Source organism: Grampus griseus, assembly GCF_964374135.1.
Source record: "Grampus griseus genome assembly, chromosome: 4".
NCBI classification, from domain to species: Eukaryota; Metazoa; Chordata; class Mammalia; order Artiodactyla; family Delphinidae; genus Grampus; species Grampus griseus.
The window spans coordinates 63477515-63493713 of NC_138997.1; the positions used below are offsets into that span (position 1 = coordinate 63477515).

General features: G+C 31.9%; 1 protein-coding gene across 33 annotated transcripts in view; it reads right to left on the reverse strand.

Annotated features, from left to right (window-relative positions):
- The window catches only part of ADGRL3 (adhesion G protein-coupled receptor L3), a gene marked incomplete at both ends in the record, with an annotated part of 572210 nt that overhangs the window by 15311 nt on the left and 540700 nt on the right, over nucleotides 1-16199 (reverse strand). For all 33 annotated transcript variants that reach the window (XM_082653308.1, XM_082653318.1, XM_082653323.1 and 30 more), the window contains one exon: nucleotides 9702-9798. In XM_082653308.1, the coding sequence (XP_082509434.1) occupies nucleotides 9702-9798 (97 nt within the window). The remainder of the gene's footprint in view (nucleotides 1-9701; nucleotides 9799-16199) is intronic.

Sequence of the window (16199 nt, forward strand, 5' to 3'; positions counted from 1 at the left end):
ATCAACCTGCCTATTAAATTTCTTTCAAATGGTTCAGGGATACTTCAGTTTCTTTTAATAGCTAATTCATTCACTGGGAATCTATTAATATGGATTTCAATGACATGTCTTCTCCAGAGTACAGATCGGGTCATTGTTAGTTCAGTATAAAATGAAATATTCTGAATGTAGAGGTGTTGCCTCTATTTCAATATGTAAATTCAAAGCTTTAGAGTTGGGAATCCTAGAAATTACGTATTCTGTTCTCCCTTATTTTGCACTAATTGGCTTTATACATGTCTTCTTCATCAGATACATGGGTTTTTCTACAATAAACATTTAGAAGTAAAATTCCTGGGTCATATGTGGTCCACATTTTCATTTTACAACATATTGCCACAATGCTGTCAAATATGTATGTATCAATTCACACTTCCCATAAGCAGTGTATATTTCTTAAATTCTTGCTAGGACATGGTATTGTCAGGCTGACATTTTGCCAATTTGATAGAGTATGAAGTATCTCATATTACTGTTATACTTTGCATTTTCCTGATTACCAGACAGATGGAATAATTTTTCATATATTTATTGGTTGTAAAGGTTTCTTATTCTGTGAATTGCCTGTTCTTATCTTTTGCCCACATACATATTAGGTTGTTGAATTTTATTTATTGATTATTTATTGATACAATATATGCATTAACATTTTGTTTTTTATATGTATTGTTTACACCTCCTTCCAGTAGCTCACCTGTTTTGAGTACTGTTTAAATTTTGAGATAGGACTCTTATCTGTCTTTTTCTTATAATTTATGATCTTTGTTTTCAAGAACTCCTTTAACCTAAAATCTAAAGTATATTTTCTTCTAAAAGCTTTAAAGTATTATTTTATGTATATACATTTTTTTTGGCCCTGAAATTCAACACAACCCGGTTGTGCTGCAGTGGAGAAACTGATACCATTAGATACTCATTATTGTTTTTTATTGAAAAAGAAGCTTCTCAGAGCTCTTATGTTTTCTGACTGCTCTAGACAACAGTGGTAGGCTTAGAAATCATAATTCTTGACGAATCTTTGCTTTACAGTATAGAGAGTGGCTGATTTGCAAGTAGAAATGATGAATCTATACTACTCAGTCATTCATCTCTAAAACTCATTTTTTGTGGTCAAAGTCATGTATTTCTGTGTGCTTTTAACTTGGACATTTTCAATATATTGGCATAGTACTCAAAACAAAGAATACTGAGCCCAAAGATAATGGGTCAAGTATGCTTATCCACAGGTAAAATAGCAGTAAATTCCATTTCTTTCTAGTAAGAATGTAGTCATTCCCACAGCTGTGTTTATTTGTAAATCACACACTGCTTTACATTTTATTTGTAAATTCACACTGCTTGTGAAGTTTTGCTGAATAAAACAAACCTCAGAACAAAGGAAAATATAACTACTTAACAATATAAAATAATTTACCAATTTGAAGAAAATATGACTTTTCATATACTTCTCTGCCCTCTATTGGTATACTTTCTTATATTGTACAAATTTTACAAACTCGTATGCAGAAAGTCTATACCAGCTAAAAATCTGAATTTTATATTTGGAAATTTATTTGAAAAAAAGTATGTGAGAGAAAAGTAGATATGAATTAAAACAAGATATCTATGAATAAAGAGATTCTTGATTATGTTGTTCAGAGAAGGCTTATTTTGTCACATAATCATAACCAGCTCTGTTCTGTTTAGACTGAGACTGTTTCAGGAAACATATTGTTTCTATTTTTCTACATCAAGACTAACTGTCTTCCTTCAATCTGTATATCCTCTTAAATCTTTCTTAGTTCTCCAGTGATTTTCTGGGGTTATAAATTACTATCTATGAATGTGATGGGTAACTTGTTTTAGTTTTTAAAGCACCCACATTCCTTATAATAATAAACTATGAGGAAAGTCTATTATGAAGATTATAGGAGAGCCTATCACATAAACACTTATTTTTAAATGGCATGCAGTATATAAGGCTGAACTATATAAAGTGTAAGCCTCAGTGTGCAATAAACAGGGGCTATCTTGGATAATACACAATTATTGGTATTTAAGTATCTTTTTTTTCTAAGACCTCCTTATGCTAAACATATATCCCATTTCCATATTTTAATTTTTCATGTAAATGAACTAACTTCTATTCACTTTCAAATAGCAGATATAGGTTAATACAATCTATTTCTTAGAAAAAAATAATCTGAACAAGTGATGACTTTTAGTTAACTTTGGTTATTATATACCGCATTTATAGCATCACAATTTTATGCTTATAATACAGTAGGAATATTTTTCCAGATGAGAGGTACAGTCCAGTTTTTTTTGCTTTTAAAATTTGAATTATAAGGCATTTCATAGTTTTTAAGAAACTGGAATTAGCACATAAAAGTAATAAGAAGTTTAATTTATAACATTACCACTACCTATTTGAAGTCAACTCAAATAAATTTCCTATCTGTTCTAGGCATTATTATATTGCCCTGACAGAGGACACAGTTTCAAGGAATATCAAATTCAGGAGTATGGAGATTTGGGAAAGTTATATCTTTGGTTCTATTACTAAATGATTATAGGCAGAAGCTATTTACCAAATTTTTTAAACACAGTCTTTGCTCTGACCAAAATATTTATCCTTTTACTGAAATATAAGAAATTAAAAATTAAAGATAAAAGGATTCTACTAATAAAATATCTTGAGATTTTTGGTATTTGAGAACTTCCAAGAGAAAAGAATGATTATAAAATTCTTGCAATCTAAGTCCTACAACTGAACAGTTATGTATAGTAATTCAGCATATTTGATATCAAATAGTTTTGTAAAAAAATGTTATTGGTCAATACATCTCCCCATATATTCACAATATTTTAAAGCTTCTCCTTCCCTAAGTAAATAGGATGAATGAATCCACTCTAAAGAATTGCACTTATAACAAAATAAAGTGGAAAGAAATGAATAGTACATCAAGGAAATTAAGAAATAAAGATGTGAATAATTGTTCTTTAAGAATATCTTATTTTCATGAGGTGATAAAAATCATTCTGAAATACATTCTTGGAAACTTAATTCTAGTCTTCAGCAAGTTTCATGTAAAACTGTCATCATAAGAAAATAACGAACATTTTTATTATTGTAAGTAGGGCTGTGTGGTCAGAAAGCCCTCGTTTGGAATTTAGATTGTGTTCTTTATTAGCCATGTGATTTTGGACAAATTGCCAGAAAACCCAGGTTCTTCATGGATATAAAGATAATGGATAATAAATAATGAACAGTGTAAAACAGGTAAATGATAGTTACACACACTAAAGGAGAAAACCCAACTTCACCAAGAGTATAAAGAGGCACATTGTGTTCTATCAGAGAAAAGAATACCACTAATTTCTGAAGATAAGTTGTAGTATTCACATTTAGTTCTCAAAAAAGATAGTTTTCTAAAAAAAATTACATTCTCAGCAACTTATACAAAACAGTAATATTTTAAAACCAATTGGAAATGTTCTATAGCACCATATTTAGAAGTTATCAAGGTAACCCACTGTGGCTTGTCTGATTTATAACAAAGAGGTAAGAGATACTGCTAACTATATATAAAGGCAGTAAGATAATAAATCATAAAAATGAGAAATCTACTCTACATAAATAAGCCTTTGTGAAGGGATCTTTGAAAACTATAATAATAATAATAATAATAAAATCATTTTTAATATTGTGTAGTTGACTGTGAGAGGCTGGATGATTTCAAGGATTCCGAACAAAGAGACAAAGTTAAGAACAAAACATAAGAAGGACTCACTGGGCAAGCATTTTAAAAGTTTTTCTTTTTCAGTTCCTGCTAAAAATTTATAGAAAGAACATTTGCCCCAGATTGACTAGAGATCAATATTTAATATATTCCATTTTACAATGAAAAGTTCATTCGGAAAGTTACTTGGTCTCCTAGAATTAGGAATCAGGGTATTAGTAGTATTGTTTAATTATCTATTTGATGCAGCAACTCACTTTTTAAAATCTTTACCTATTTTGCTTTTGTATATTAAACTGATTTTCCTGAAACAGAAGATATCCTTATTTTATTGTACATTTTCTGATTATTGAGGACACATACAAAGGAAAGAAATTAACACAGAAATCACTGTTGCCTCATTTACAATCAAGAATATAAAGGTCAAAAAATACTAGATATAAATATAATGGCGAATGTCAAATGAAAAATTTCTCCATGCCATGGGACACTTATTATATTTGTGCTCATATCATTGTAATACTTTCTCAAAACAAAAAATAATTTGTTATATAGCCTGGTCTGATTTGTTAGCTATGCAAGAAGTACTCTTAGGCATATGATTAACTGTTTCTGCAAATTTGACAAATGTCAGATTATATTAGAATCTGGTTAATATTTATAACAAATGATTTTATAATCCTTCAAAACAGCAAGGCTTTGGGGCAATATGACACTTTAGGCATATAAACCAAATTATATTTACTAACATTAATAAAATGGAGTGAATGAGTTTGCGTGTTCACCCTAGTAGCTTTAATTTATAGAAATCATTAATCGCGGTGAACACCACTTATACCTTTTCACTTGTATTTTTCTTTAAAAACATAAAAACAAGATATGTTTAGTAGCCTGAATATTAATGAGACAGCAGGTGATTTATTGTGAAGTTTCATCCGTGCCAGTGACCAGCCTCCTGGGAAAGACAATACAGGCTCTGAGAAGATATGAGTTTAAAAAGGGAATGAGTCACATCCCTACTCTGCTACATAACTGGTTATTTAGCAGGCCTGTCTAACTAGTGTTCTCTAAACCTCTGAAGGGTAGGAGGGCTTGGAGGAAAGAGAAGGCAGTGCTTGTTTATATCATTATCTAAGGTAGGGAGAAGAAATATTGTACCTTTATTTCTTCATTGCTAAAATACAGTTACAAATCAAAAATGGAAAGTACAACTACGCAGATGTAATTTGCATTTAATTTCTAATTTAAAAGAGATAATTCAGTTTTATGAGTTTATTTCCTTTTGTTAGCATCAAGGGGAGCACCATTTTAGGTAAATTATTTCTTTTACTTGACATTCAGGTAACCACTTAATTCCTCCCACCTATTATTATTAGGAAATACAAAGGAAAAGAAACCTTTGGTAGTGAATGATGAATTTTAATAACATTCTTGAGAGCACCGGCAAGGACCAGTTTTCATTTGTTAGAAAATATAAGTGAACTTCTGAATAGAATAATAATAGTACTTATTACGTCCCTGGCATGTTGTAAGCAATTAACACATATTAACTCAGTCCTCTCAGAGTCCCTCTGAAGTGGGTACTGTTTATATCCCTATTACATAGAGACTGAGAAGTTAAGCAATTTACCCAAAGTCACTGGGTTAAAACTCCTTACTCAAAACTTCTATGCAAAAAAAACTACAGATTAGACATTCTTCTGCTATATAACACTTAAATATGGCTTAAATAAATATAGCTTTACTGGTCAGATCTCCATGAATAAAAATCTATATTGCATTAACTTGTGTGGGAGGTTGGTAAGATGGAGAATGGGAGGTAGGGGAAATAAAACCCCACAATGCCGGCCAAGTCATTGTTGCAGAAGGAGAAATGCCTTTTTGCTAATTCTGCCACTCAGATGCGGCACATTTTTGCAATCCACAGCTGGGAGGGGGGCCACCTTTTGGTAATTCATATAGCAATACCATATTGGTAGCAGCTACCTAGCAAACCTTGATTTTAAACTGAAATTTCTGATGTCAATTCAACTTATTAAAAAAAAGAAAGTGGGAAATGCAATTATATTATTCATGATGATAAAGCCTAGTAAAGTCTCATTTCAGAAAAATCCCAATTTCCACATAAATCTACAGAAAGAGTGGAAATGTTTAACAATTAATTGAACTAACAGAGAAATTTCTCGCCAAATGCTTCATTTTTGGATCAAACTCAAGTTTTATAGGTATTGTTAATCTAAATCGCTCAGAATGCTGTTTGGCTAGCAGAGATTGTGGGTAGGGGATACAGGTGAAAAAGATTACCTTAGCTGCAAATCGTTTCTACTACTATCAGGAACTTAGAGCTTCCAGAAATTTGGATTAGAGTTCTATTGGCCTGGGAGGAGCTTGGGGATTGAGGACTGTCTTCGAGGTATGTGCAAATTGTATATGTTTAAATGAACAAATGAATAAACCCTCCTGTGGGGTTTGTGAAACTTGGGTTTGGATAAGAGTTAACTTTCCTTGAAACTCTCTGTAATCAACCATCACCTTAGGGCTCTCAAAAAGCTCCTTGTACCTGTGTATACAGCGGCATCGGTGAAGTTAACTTGATGGTAACCCTGGAGTATTGGGTATTGCCCTCAAGAAATTCTGGCTTCGTATGAGTGTGTAGCATTGTAGCAAACAAGTCAGCAGAAGAAAAATTTTTGAAAATATATAGAGAACACCTGGAAAACATTTTCATAAATATATTCAAAGGGCAATGTAATGAAAGTTTTTAAAGAGATGAGGTGACCAAATAACAAAATCCCAAAGAGAATATATAAGAATGATTACATAAATTGAAAATTATCAACAAATGTTCCAAGGTCTTGCTTGATTACAAGGAGTAAAATCCCAATAGTAATCAAATTTATCACATTGGGAAATCTGGACAGGTAAACTGATACATAGGATGTAACAAGCTGGTTCAAGAACAGAATATTAGAGATGATTTGAAAAAATAAAAACCACTGAGAAAGATATCTGCACTGCATGGTAGATGCTTTATTCTTAATGAATCCCAAAGATGATACCGATGGATTCTTGTTTGGAAGAATAGGTGATAAGACGTACAGAATTTTAAAATAATTATTCTTTTGATGAATTGAGCAGTGATTATGAATAGGAAAGAAAACCTGAAGTGAAAATAGGACTAATTTTTAGACAACTTCTTGTAGTTTTCAAAGGTCAGAAGTACTCTAAAAGCAAACATAAGAGATTTAATATATCTGTTAGAAAGAAAGGAAAATGGAGTTGGAATTAAAAAAAAAAAATTGCAGCTGTAAGAAACTAAGAATGAATGGGAAGTTAGAATACTGTACATGAAGATATAAAAATGCAGTGCCTAATATTTTATTTTAATAATAGGGAATATAATTTTTTGAATAAATAGATGTGAATAATTATGTTGCTGAGGTGACTGAACTGTTTATCTGGAAAGGTGAATCTTGGATGCCACCTACCTAAATATGATACACACGCCTGAATGCAGGGAGGATAGGACCCTGGGAAATAAGACAAGATTAAAGAAGGAAGTTAAAGACTAGCTTCAGAGATATAATATGAAGAAATAAAATTTTAAAATACTGCACTCATCTAAGATAAAAAATAATGAGATGAGAATAAAATGAGAAGTTTCTGACTAGGGGAACTAGGAAATTAATATAGGAGATCAGGAAGATTACTATGATGTCTACCACCATTAAAGTCACTGAGTGAAAGGAAGAATATATATGCTGAAGGAAAAGATTACTGCATGAACATACAAGTCATAAATTCAATTTAACCCCCTCCCCAAAGCCATCATCAAAGTAACTTATTGGATGTCACAAGAAATTTTATACCCTTTCTTCAATAACTTTAAGAAATATCTTTTAGAGCTAAAGATTTTAAAAACAGACTTAAACATATAATCAGACAATATAAAATATTATTTTCTATAAATATATTTCAAATTGACCTAGTCATCCTCATAGCACATATTCCAAGTTGAACTTTCTGAGAAGGAACTAAAAAGGGCACAGCAATGTTATATAATGTGATTGACCTTAAAAATCAAGGTCATAAAAATTATTCATTTAAAATAATTTTTAATAAAGCTGTATACCTTATTATCTTTACATAAATTTAGATCATAATGCTAAACCAAATAGTTATTTTACATATTTTATCTGTCTTCACAGTAGGCAAATAAACAGTGCATCATTAAAATTAAATCTCATCTTTTGTTTAAATGACACTTATCCTATGGCTGCTGTGACCGTTAGATGCAAGATACTTCTAATAATAAATCTTATTAATAAGGATAGTTTTCTTAAAGGAACATACTGTAAATTTTCTATGTATTATTTCTATGTATTATTTAAAGTAAAAAGAAAAATCTGTCACTATGAAAGCAAATTTGTTCCTAAACTTTGGAGGCATGTGTAAGTAATCTGTTCTCTGTGGTTTAGGAAGTATGTCAGAAAGTTAAAAGTATTCATATTTAAATTTTCACAAACTAACCAGTAAAACTAAACTTAAAATGAGAAGAATACTTAAGAGATATTATGTAAAATAAACTAAAAATGAAACAAAATAAAAGGTAATTGTTTTATTTTAATGTATTTTCTTCAGATTTGGAGGAATATTTGCACTCACTGTTTTAACTTAAGCAAAAGTGATGTAGAAAATTTAATATCATTACTAGCTTATAGTTAACTATATCACTACCACAAATAAAAGTATGTAAATCAATCAAAATTAAATATAATATGGATGAATCCCTATATCAAATTCAACTTAGACACTACTTGTTGTAACTTCTTTTATATAAATAAGATGCAACTTACTTGAGTAAAAGTAATTAACAGCACCAGCATCTGAATCTTTCTTAATCGTAAACCATAATTATTAAATTGTTTCTAAGTAGCATTTAATATAACAGAAAGCTCTCAGAAACAGGTTTAGAACAAACAAATAATTCTAGCTTAGAGGCTAAAAAAAATAACAATGTCAATCATAAAAATAACCACTGAATATATGCATTAAAAAATGTCTCTTTTAGGACAGTGCAATTAGAATGTGCTCATAGAAGCACCACCCCCCAGATAAAAGTGTATTCTAAAGATTTCCCTGTACAGAGTGTAGTGTACTCTAGCTCTCCACAAACATTATATCTACTCATTTTTACTGCAGTCAATTTAATTTTAATCACACACACACACACACACAGTGGGGAGGGGGAGAAGAGGGAGAAAGAGAGAGACAGAGGCAATAAAAAGATCAACCACAAACAAAATAGTAGATTAAGGGAACTTCATTTTCAAAACCAAAATGATACCCCAGAAGCATTTTAACCAGAAGCACATACACACCAAAAAATCATTTTATATATATATAAGATTTATATATAGTGGGTTTTTTCTTCTGTATCTTTAAATATCCAATATTATCTGGACACATCTTTTTGATATTAAGATTAGGTGGGATTTTTCCCCAAATACACAGGTTGCCTTAAGTATGTATTAGAGAGTATAATTTTACTTCCACAAAGACTATGAAATTGCTCTATACGTGGGGTAATGTGGAACTCTATGATGTTTAGCAGACTATATAGCTACATAATTGCCCATTTTCACTGCTTCCAATGAGGCCTGACAGCTCACCAGTTTATAACAGTGGCAGATGACTAGAGAAAGAAGTTTCTCACTTTTTAACTTACTTTCAGAAAAGATCTCCTGAAAATTCTGGATTGAAAAAACAAAAAGGCTTATGAATAATGGAACACACTACTACACTCAACCAGGTTTTATATCCTTGCAATATTCCTATCACATGGAACAAGGTCCAGAAGTTGCAAATACAGCAATGCATTTAAGAACTTCTTAAAGTAATCACAAAAAAGAGTGAATATGAAAACTTATTTCTAATTACCTCTGTTGAGTGATGCTGAACTGTTTATATCTCCAGTAATGAAGGAAGACTCTGACTGCTTTCGGACCGTGTCATTCCACATCCTACGAATTCGGCTCTGGAGGAGGGAAAGGAAAAAAAGGAAATGCGCTCACCACACTGTGAATTTTCACACATATGTTCTTTTTTGTTTCTATTACAGTATGAGGCTTATATTTCTGGCATCTGGCAAATATACAACTTCTACATGCTTGTAGTACAGTAGCATAAGAACATCAGGAACTAAATTAATGATAATAATTGGTTCTCATTAAGTGTGTTCTTAAATGCCTATGCCAGAAATAATTATAGCTATTTAAAAGGAATAAATGTAACATACTATACCAATTTAAACATGAAGATACATAGAAATGTACTCTAGATAGAATTTAATAATTTAAATTTCTAAGGTAAAACAAATTATTTTCATTGTAACTTTTATGGGAATGGGATATTTAAATATGCATTAATTTGTAAGTTTTATTAACAAAAGATTTACTTATGAATTCAGAATCTTGCAAGAAGAAACAGTTTGGTAAGAAAAGAACAGAGTATATTAAAATATTACTAAACTTAACATTTTCCATAAATTTTGTAAGACCAATGTAATTTTACAGGTTACATACTATCTCAACTTCTTTCTTTTGAAGGAGATAAAGGAAGTCGATTCATCTTCATTCATTTCTAGACAGTAGGAAGTTTTATAGAGAACTGAAAATTCTTACATCATTATATATATTCTCAAATTCAATTTTCCAAGTGTCTGATAATTCAAGAAAGCAGTGTAATATTTTTCCATTGAGGGGGGACTTTTTTCTGGTTTACTGCTTTGCTATTTTATTTGAGTTAGGGATCAAAAAGTATTAACAATCTGTGAGCAGGAAACAAAATATTTTCAGAAGCTTTTCCAAGGATGAAAAACTTCTTAGAACTATTACTAGTACTAATGGTGAAATCAAGCTCACAAATGGGTTATGTTCCAAATATATATGAATTCCTTGAATAACAGGAGTACCTAATCTTAAAATACTAGACAGTTGGTTTTATGAATATTGGGATATGTTTATCTTTTAGAAATGTCTATATTGTTATATAGGTCAGCAAATACATACATACACATACACATACAGCAAAACTAATAAAAGTACAATAAGAAAACCGGTGCAGTAAAACCTGCACTTGAAAAATGTTTCTATTGAAAAATACTTCAAAACTTCAAGCTGAAATACTGAAAACAAATCTCTCACATTTGTTTTATTAGTTAACTAATTAAAAATATTAATTACCCTTTACTGCATGCCAAATACTAATCTAGGAAATACAAAGGGGAAAGGCAAACACAAACATCTTTGCCTTCATGGAGTTGCTAGACTAGTAAGTGACAGACTAATTAAATATAAATTAACAAAAATTAATGCAAAAGTACAATGTACCCACAAATCTCCATAGAAGCATTACTTATAGCTGAAAACTGTGACCAACGCAACTGATTATCAATGGTAGAATGAGTGAATAAATTATAGAACAATATACAGCGATGAAAATAAAAGAGCAACATAGCCTCCTGAAGCAACATACATGTCCAAAGAAAGGAGGAAAACATAAAAGAATACGTATTGGATGATTTCATGTGGATAAGTATCAAACACATGCAAAACAAAAAGTACTGTTAAAAGTTAAGATAGTGACTATGTTTTGAGGTGAATGATTGAGAAGCGTTCAAATGGTTTCTGAGGCACTCTCAATATTCTAATATTTGGTCTGGGGAAGGGTAATAAATCACCGTGCCATATGCTTATATTTTGCATGCTTTTTTAATGTTTTTTATACTGCTTAATTGAAATAATTTTTAAGTGCACATAACAAGAGAACATGTTTAGGAAATCTGAGAACATTGCACTGAAGAAGTGACATCTCAGCTGAGAGTTGATGGAATTATGATCATTGTTAGGTGACATTTATTTGAGCTGCCCCATTATCTTCTATTATTATTTTCATTAGTCTCCTCTACCTGGGCTAGCCACACCTGTTTCCCTGCCATTCCTTAACACACCAAGCACAATTCTGCCTTAGGTTTTTTTTTTTTTTTTGCCGTACGCAGGCCTCTCACTGTTGTGGCCTCTCCCGTTGCGGAGCACAGGCTCCTGACGCGCAGGCTCAGCGGCCATGGCTCACGGGCCCAGCCGCTTCGCGGCATGTGGGATCTTCCCGTACCGGGGCACGAACCCGTGTCCCCTGCATCGGCAGGCGGACTCTCAACCACTGCGCCACCAGGGAAGCCCCTGCCTTAGGTTTTGTATGATTATTTCTTCTGTCTGGAGTGCTCCTTCCCCAGATACTGGTATGGATATATCTTTCACCTCTTCAACTTTCGCTCCTGAAAGAGACCTAACTTGATCACCCCATTTAGAACTGTATTGCACCCACCCACCTCTGCAATTTCTGCCCCCATAGCATTACCATCTTCTACAATATTATTATAATATAGTTTTCTTATATTTAATGTCCAATAATTAATGTCCAATGTCTGCCTTAGGTTTGAGGCTCTAGAAAAACAGAAATTTTGGGAATTCCCTGGCGGTTGAGTGGTTAGGACTCCATGCTTTCACTGCCGAGGGTCCAGGTTCAATCCCTGGTCGGGGAACTAAGATCCTGCAAGCAGCGCAGTGTGGCCCAAAGATAAAAAGAAAAACAAAAATTTTGCCTTTTTTTGTTCAGTGATGTATCACACACCTGAAATAATGCCTGGTACACAGTGATTATTATATGTGTATATACATAAAATATGTATTATAAATATAATATTTAAATATTTCAATTCTTTCTATGTTCTAGGTTTTATGCTATGTATTTTTCATGTATTCACTCTCTTATTCATTACAAAATTGAGGTTTAGAGGTTCACATGTCCAATATCACAGACCAAATAAATGGCATAACCAGTATCTGAATTCTGATCTAGGAGATTAACAACTCACTACATTATATCAAATAATTTCTGAAAAGGAAATGGAGAAAAGGGTAAAGTATTGCAGGCAGAAGAAAAGTATACAGTATGTGGCACAGAGCCAACACTTAAATGTTCATGGAACGAACCAGGACAAGCTTTAGAATATGGCAGTGAATAAAGCAAGTCACAGAAGACTACATACAATAAGGTACCATTTTAAAGAAAGATTTTAAAAAGGTGAAGTAAACAACATCTTTTCTGGAGGTGAAGAAATTATTAGAAAAGTCAAGGAAATGAAGAACAGAAGTTAGTAGCTGTCTCTGGTAGGGAGGCATAGGGATTGGTTAGGGAGAGGTTTCAACAAGGGAAAAACATATGGAAAATATTGTTTTCCTAAGTTGGTTGGTGAGTTCACGGGTATTGATTTTATTATACTATGCTTCACAATTTAATATATGCCACATATATTTTTTTATGTTTCAAATATTATGTAACAAAAGTAAATACATTTACAAAGTCAGTAAAACAAATGAAAGATAAATGACAGAACAATTAATGGAAGGTCAAAGTGGAAAGGACAATACTTCAGCTCATAGTTTTTAAAAATACACACACATACCAATCCTGTACACATCTCTGTGAATATATGTTTGTGTGTGATTATGGATATTACCACCTTTTTATAAGTGATTAGCACCAGGGGATCAACAGGTGGAGAGGATTTTTAATTTTTAGTCTTGCCAGTCACACTCTTTCATTACCTACATAGTAGCCACATGATCTTTATTACATGTGGATGATTTCCTGTCACTGCCTTTTCTAAATGATCCCATTACCTTTCTAAAGTAATCAAAATAAAATGTGAACTCCATACTCTTAAAATACCTAAGGATCTGTCTCCAGCCTTCTTTGACTTCATCTCCTACTCACTCTCTCACCACTTTAGCCAATGACATTCTTCTTATTCCCAAAGTTGCAAGGTCTCACCCAACTAAAGGGTTTTGTATTTGATGTTCTCTCACCTGGAATTCTCTTTCCCTGAACTCCCTTCATGTCTTTCCCCAAATAGTCTTTGCCTAGCACTAATCTAAGTAACTACCTGGACTTTCTGTATCACATAACCATATTTGGTTATCCACCAGCTCTCATAATCTGATATTCCCTGTTGGTTTATTTGTTAATAAATTTTCTGCCTTTCACAATTAGAATGAAAGCTCCAGATCATGGGGAAAGTTATTTGTCTTTCAACCATTTTATCACCAGAGCTTACAAGACTGCTTGGCATTTAAAGAGAAACTCAATGTTTCTCAACAAAAAATATAACAATTGTGATTTTAGAAGTTCTCTGATGTGGAAAAAGGCATCTATACTCCCAAAAGTTTACCTTAATATCAGTGACTGTTTTAGACTTTGCTCATGGAAGTTCAGAGTTAATATGAAATATTTATTATTTTTACCTAAACAGACTAGGTTTAAGTGACTATCATTTTATGTAGGGTTGGATTGTTGTAGTTAATCAGAATTAGTATTATATTAAGCATAATAAAAAACCTAATGTTGGGTTTTTGTTCCCACTATTAGAATTGTGATGTTATAACTGTAAAAGTGAAAAAAATGACACAGCTTTAAAATATATACCTGAAATTATAGTCTGCAATAATGACACTAGTAAGTGGTACCTGCTCCAGTTTATTGAGCAAGTACAGTATGTTGTGTTTGGTATACATTAGCTTGATCTTCCTAACAACATAAGAAATCAGAAACCACTTTACTTACGAAAAAACTGAGGGTCAGTGAGATTTAATAACTTGTTTTATGTCACAGCTGGTAGGTACATGGCAAGGCTAGAATTCAAACCAAGGTCTCCCCACCCACCAAGTTTATGGTTATTCTATTAAGCTGCACTGCCCTATCATGTAGCTTAGAAGTAATGCTAAACACTGCACAACTCTGTTTTAACATAATAAATGAAGCTCCAAAGTATTGTTTCATTAAGGGCATATGTCAATAAAATAACTATGGGATAATGGTTGATGCGTTCGGTTTTATGAGAAGTATGCACAAACAAGTCAAGTTAAATGACATATAGAATCTCGGCAATTTAAAAGCTGTGGAAAAGACTGTTACAAAAAAGAGAGTTAAGCATTATCAGGTTGAAAATAAAGTAATGGATTACAAGGAGGTCACGCTGGAAGCATCATCCAGGTATGCCCCAACTCTTATGTGAAACTTCAGATTTCTAACTGACAAATTTAGTAGTCCTAGGCTAAGAAATCTCAGTCCACCTAACTTGGAACATTTGCTTCCCCTAATTTACAACTTTGCAACCTCAGTAAGGCATAGAAATAATAAAATAAATTCAAATTATTAATAGCTGTATATTATAGGCAGGAATAAGTTTCATGATCATTATGATAATTAGTGCTTGTTAAGTGTTGAGATAGTCTGATAGGTTTGACAGTTACAGGTTAGTTTTAAAATTTTTAGTTGGAAATATTAGATTGATATTAGATATGTAGTTTTATTTGTAAGATAAAAGAGAACTCCTTTAGTGTGAGAAAGTGTTTATTTCTGACAATATTGTTCATTATCTTTGGTTTATAGAGTTTTTCAAGTGCTAGTTAGGTGTGTACGACAGTCCAGTCTGACAGTGAATGTGTTTGAGAGAATCAGATATATTAGATTTGTTAAATATCATTAAATGATATTTAAAGGTTACGAGGATATTTAATTTTCTAAGCCTATGAATGGAATTGTTTAGGTGAATTTAATGGATTAAATTTACAAGCTGATTGGAAATTAGTCAAAGAACAAATGTTCTTTTTTATATTATATATAAAATTACCAAGTTAAAAAAATAGATTTATAGGTTGAGCTGAGTTAAAAAAATGTTATTGATTTATAACTTTATTTAGGAATTAAAATTCAAGTCTTCTTCAGAAAATTGCTATTAACAACACTGAAAAAAATGATTGTTTTTCCCACTGAACCATACAATCTTAAAAATATTAGTATGCTAGTTGGAACCCAAACTCATTCATGTATGACCCACATATGTCTTTTATTTGACTGGCTCATTTTAGTCATCCTAGAGTTGCTGAACTTTCTACGTAATAATCTTTGGACTGACATTGTGGCCTAGGAAAAATGGCAGACAGGTTACCTAAAAGTTTAAAATTTCCTTGATGAGGGATAATGCAGCTACTATATTTAATGCTGGACTGATGGGAGTAGCAATTAGATCAGTTAAGTCAATGATGCTATTATGGTAGTCTTCACTACCTGAATTGCCCTTTGATTTACCAGCATACAATATGGTATGAGTTAGAACTGTTTTTATTAAACATACCATCTAATAAGTAAATATAGTATATGATAAAGAATTATTACACTAGTTAAGTGAAGTAATTAACTCAAGAATCATATATATGTAAAATATTACTTTCTTAGAATTTTGGGTGAAATGCAAAATTCCTTTCCTTACCTTCTATATTCATTCAACTGGGAATAATCTGAAATCATGAATTATAA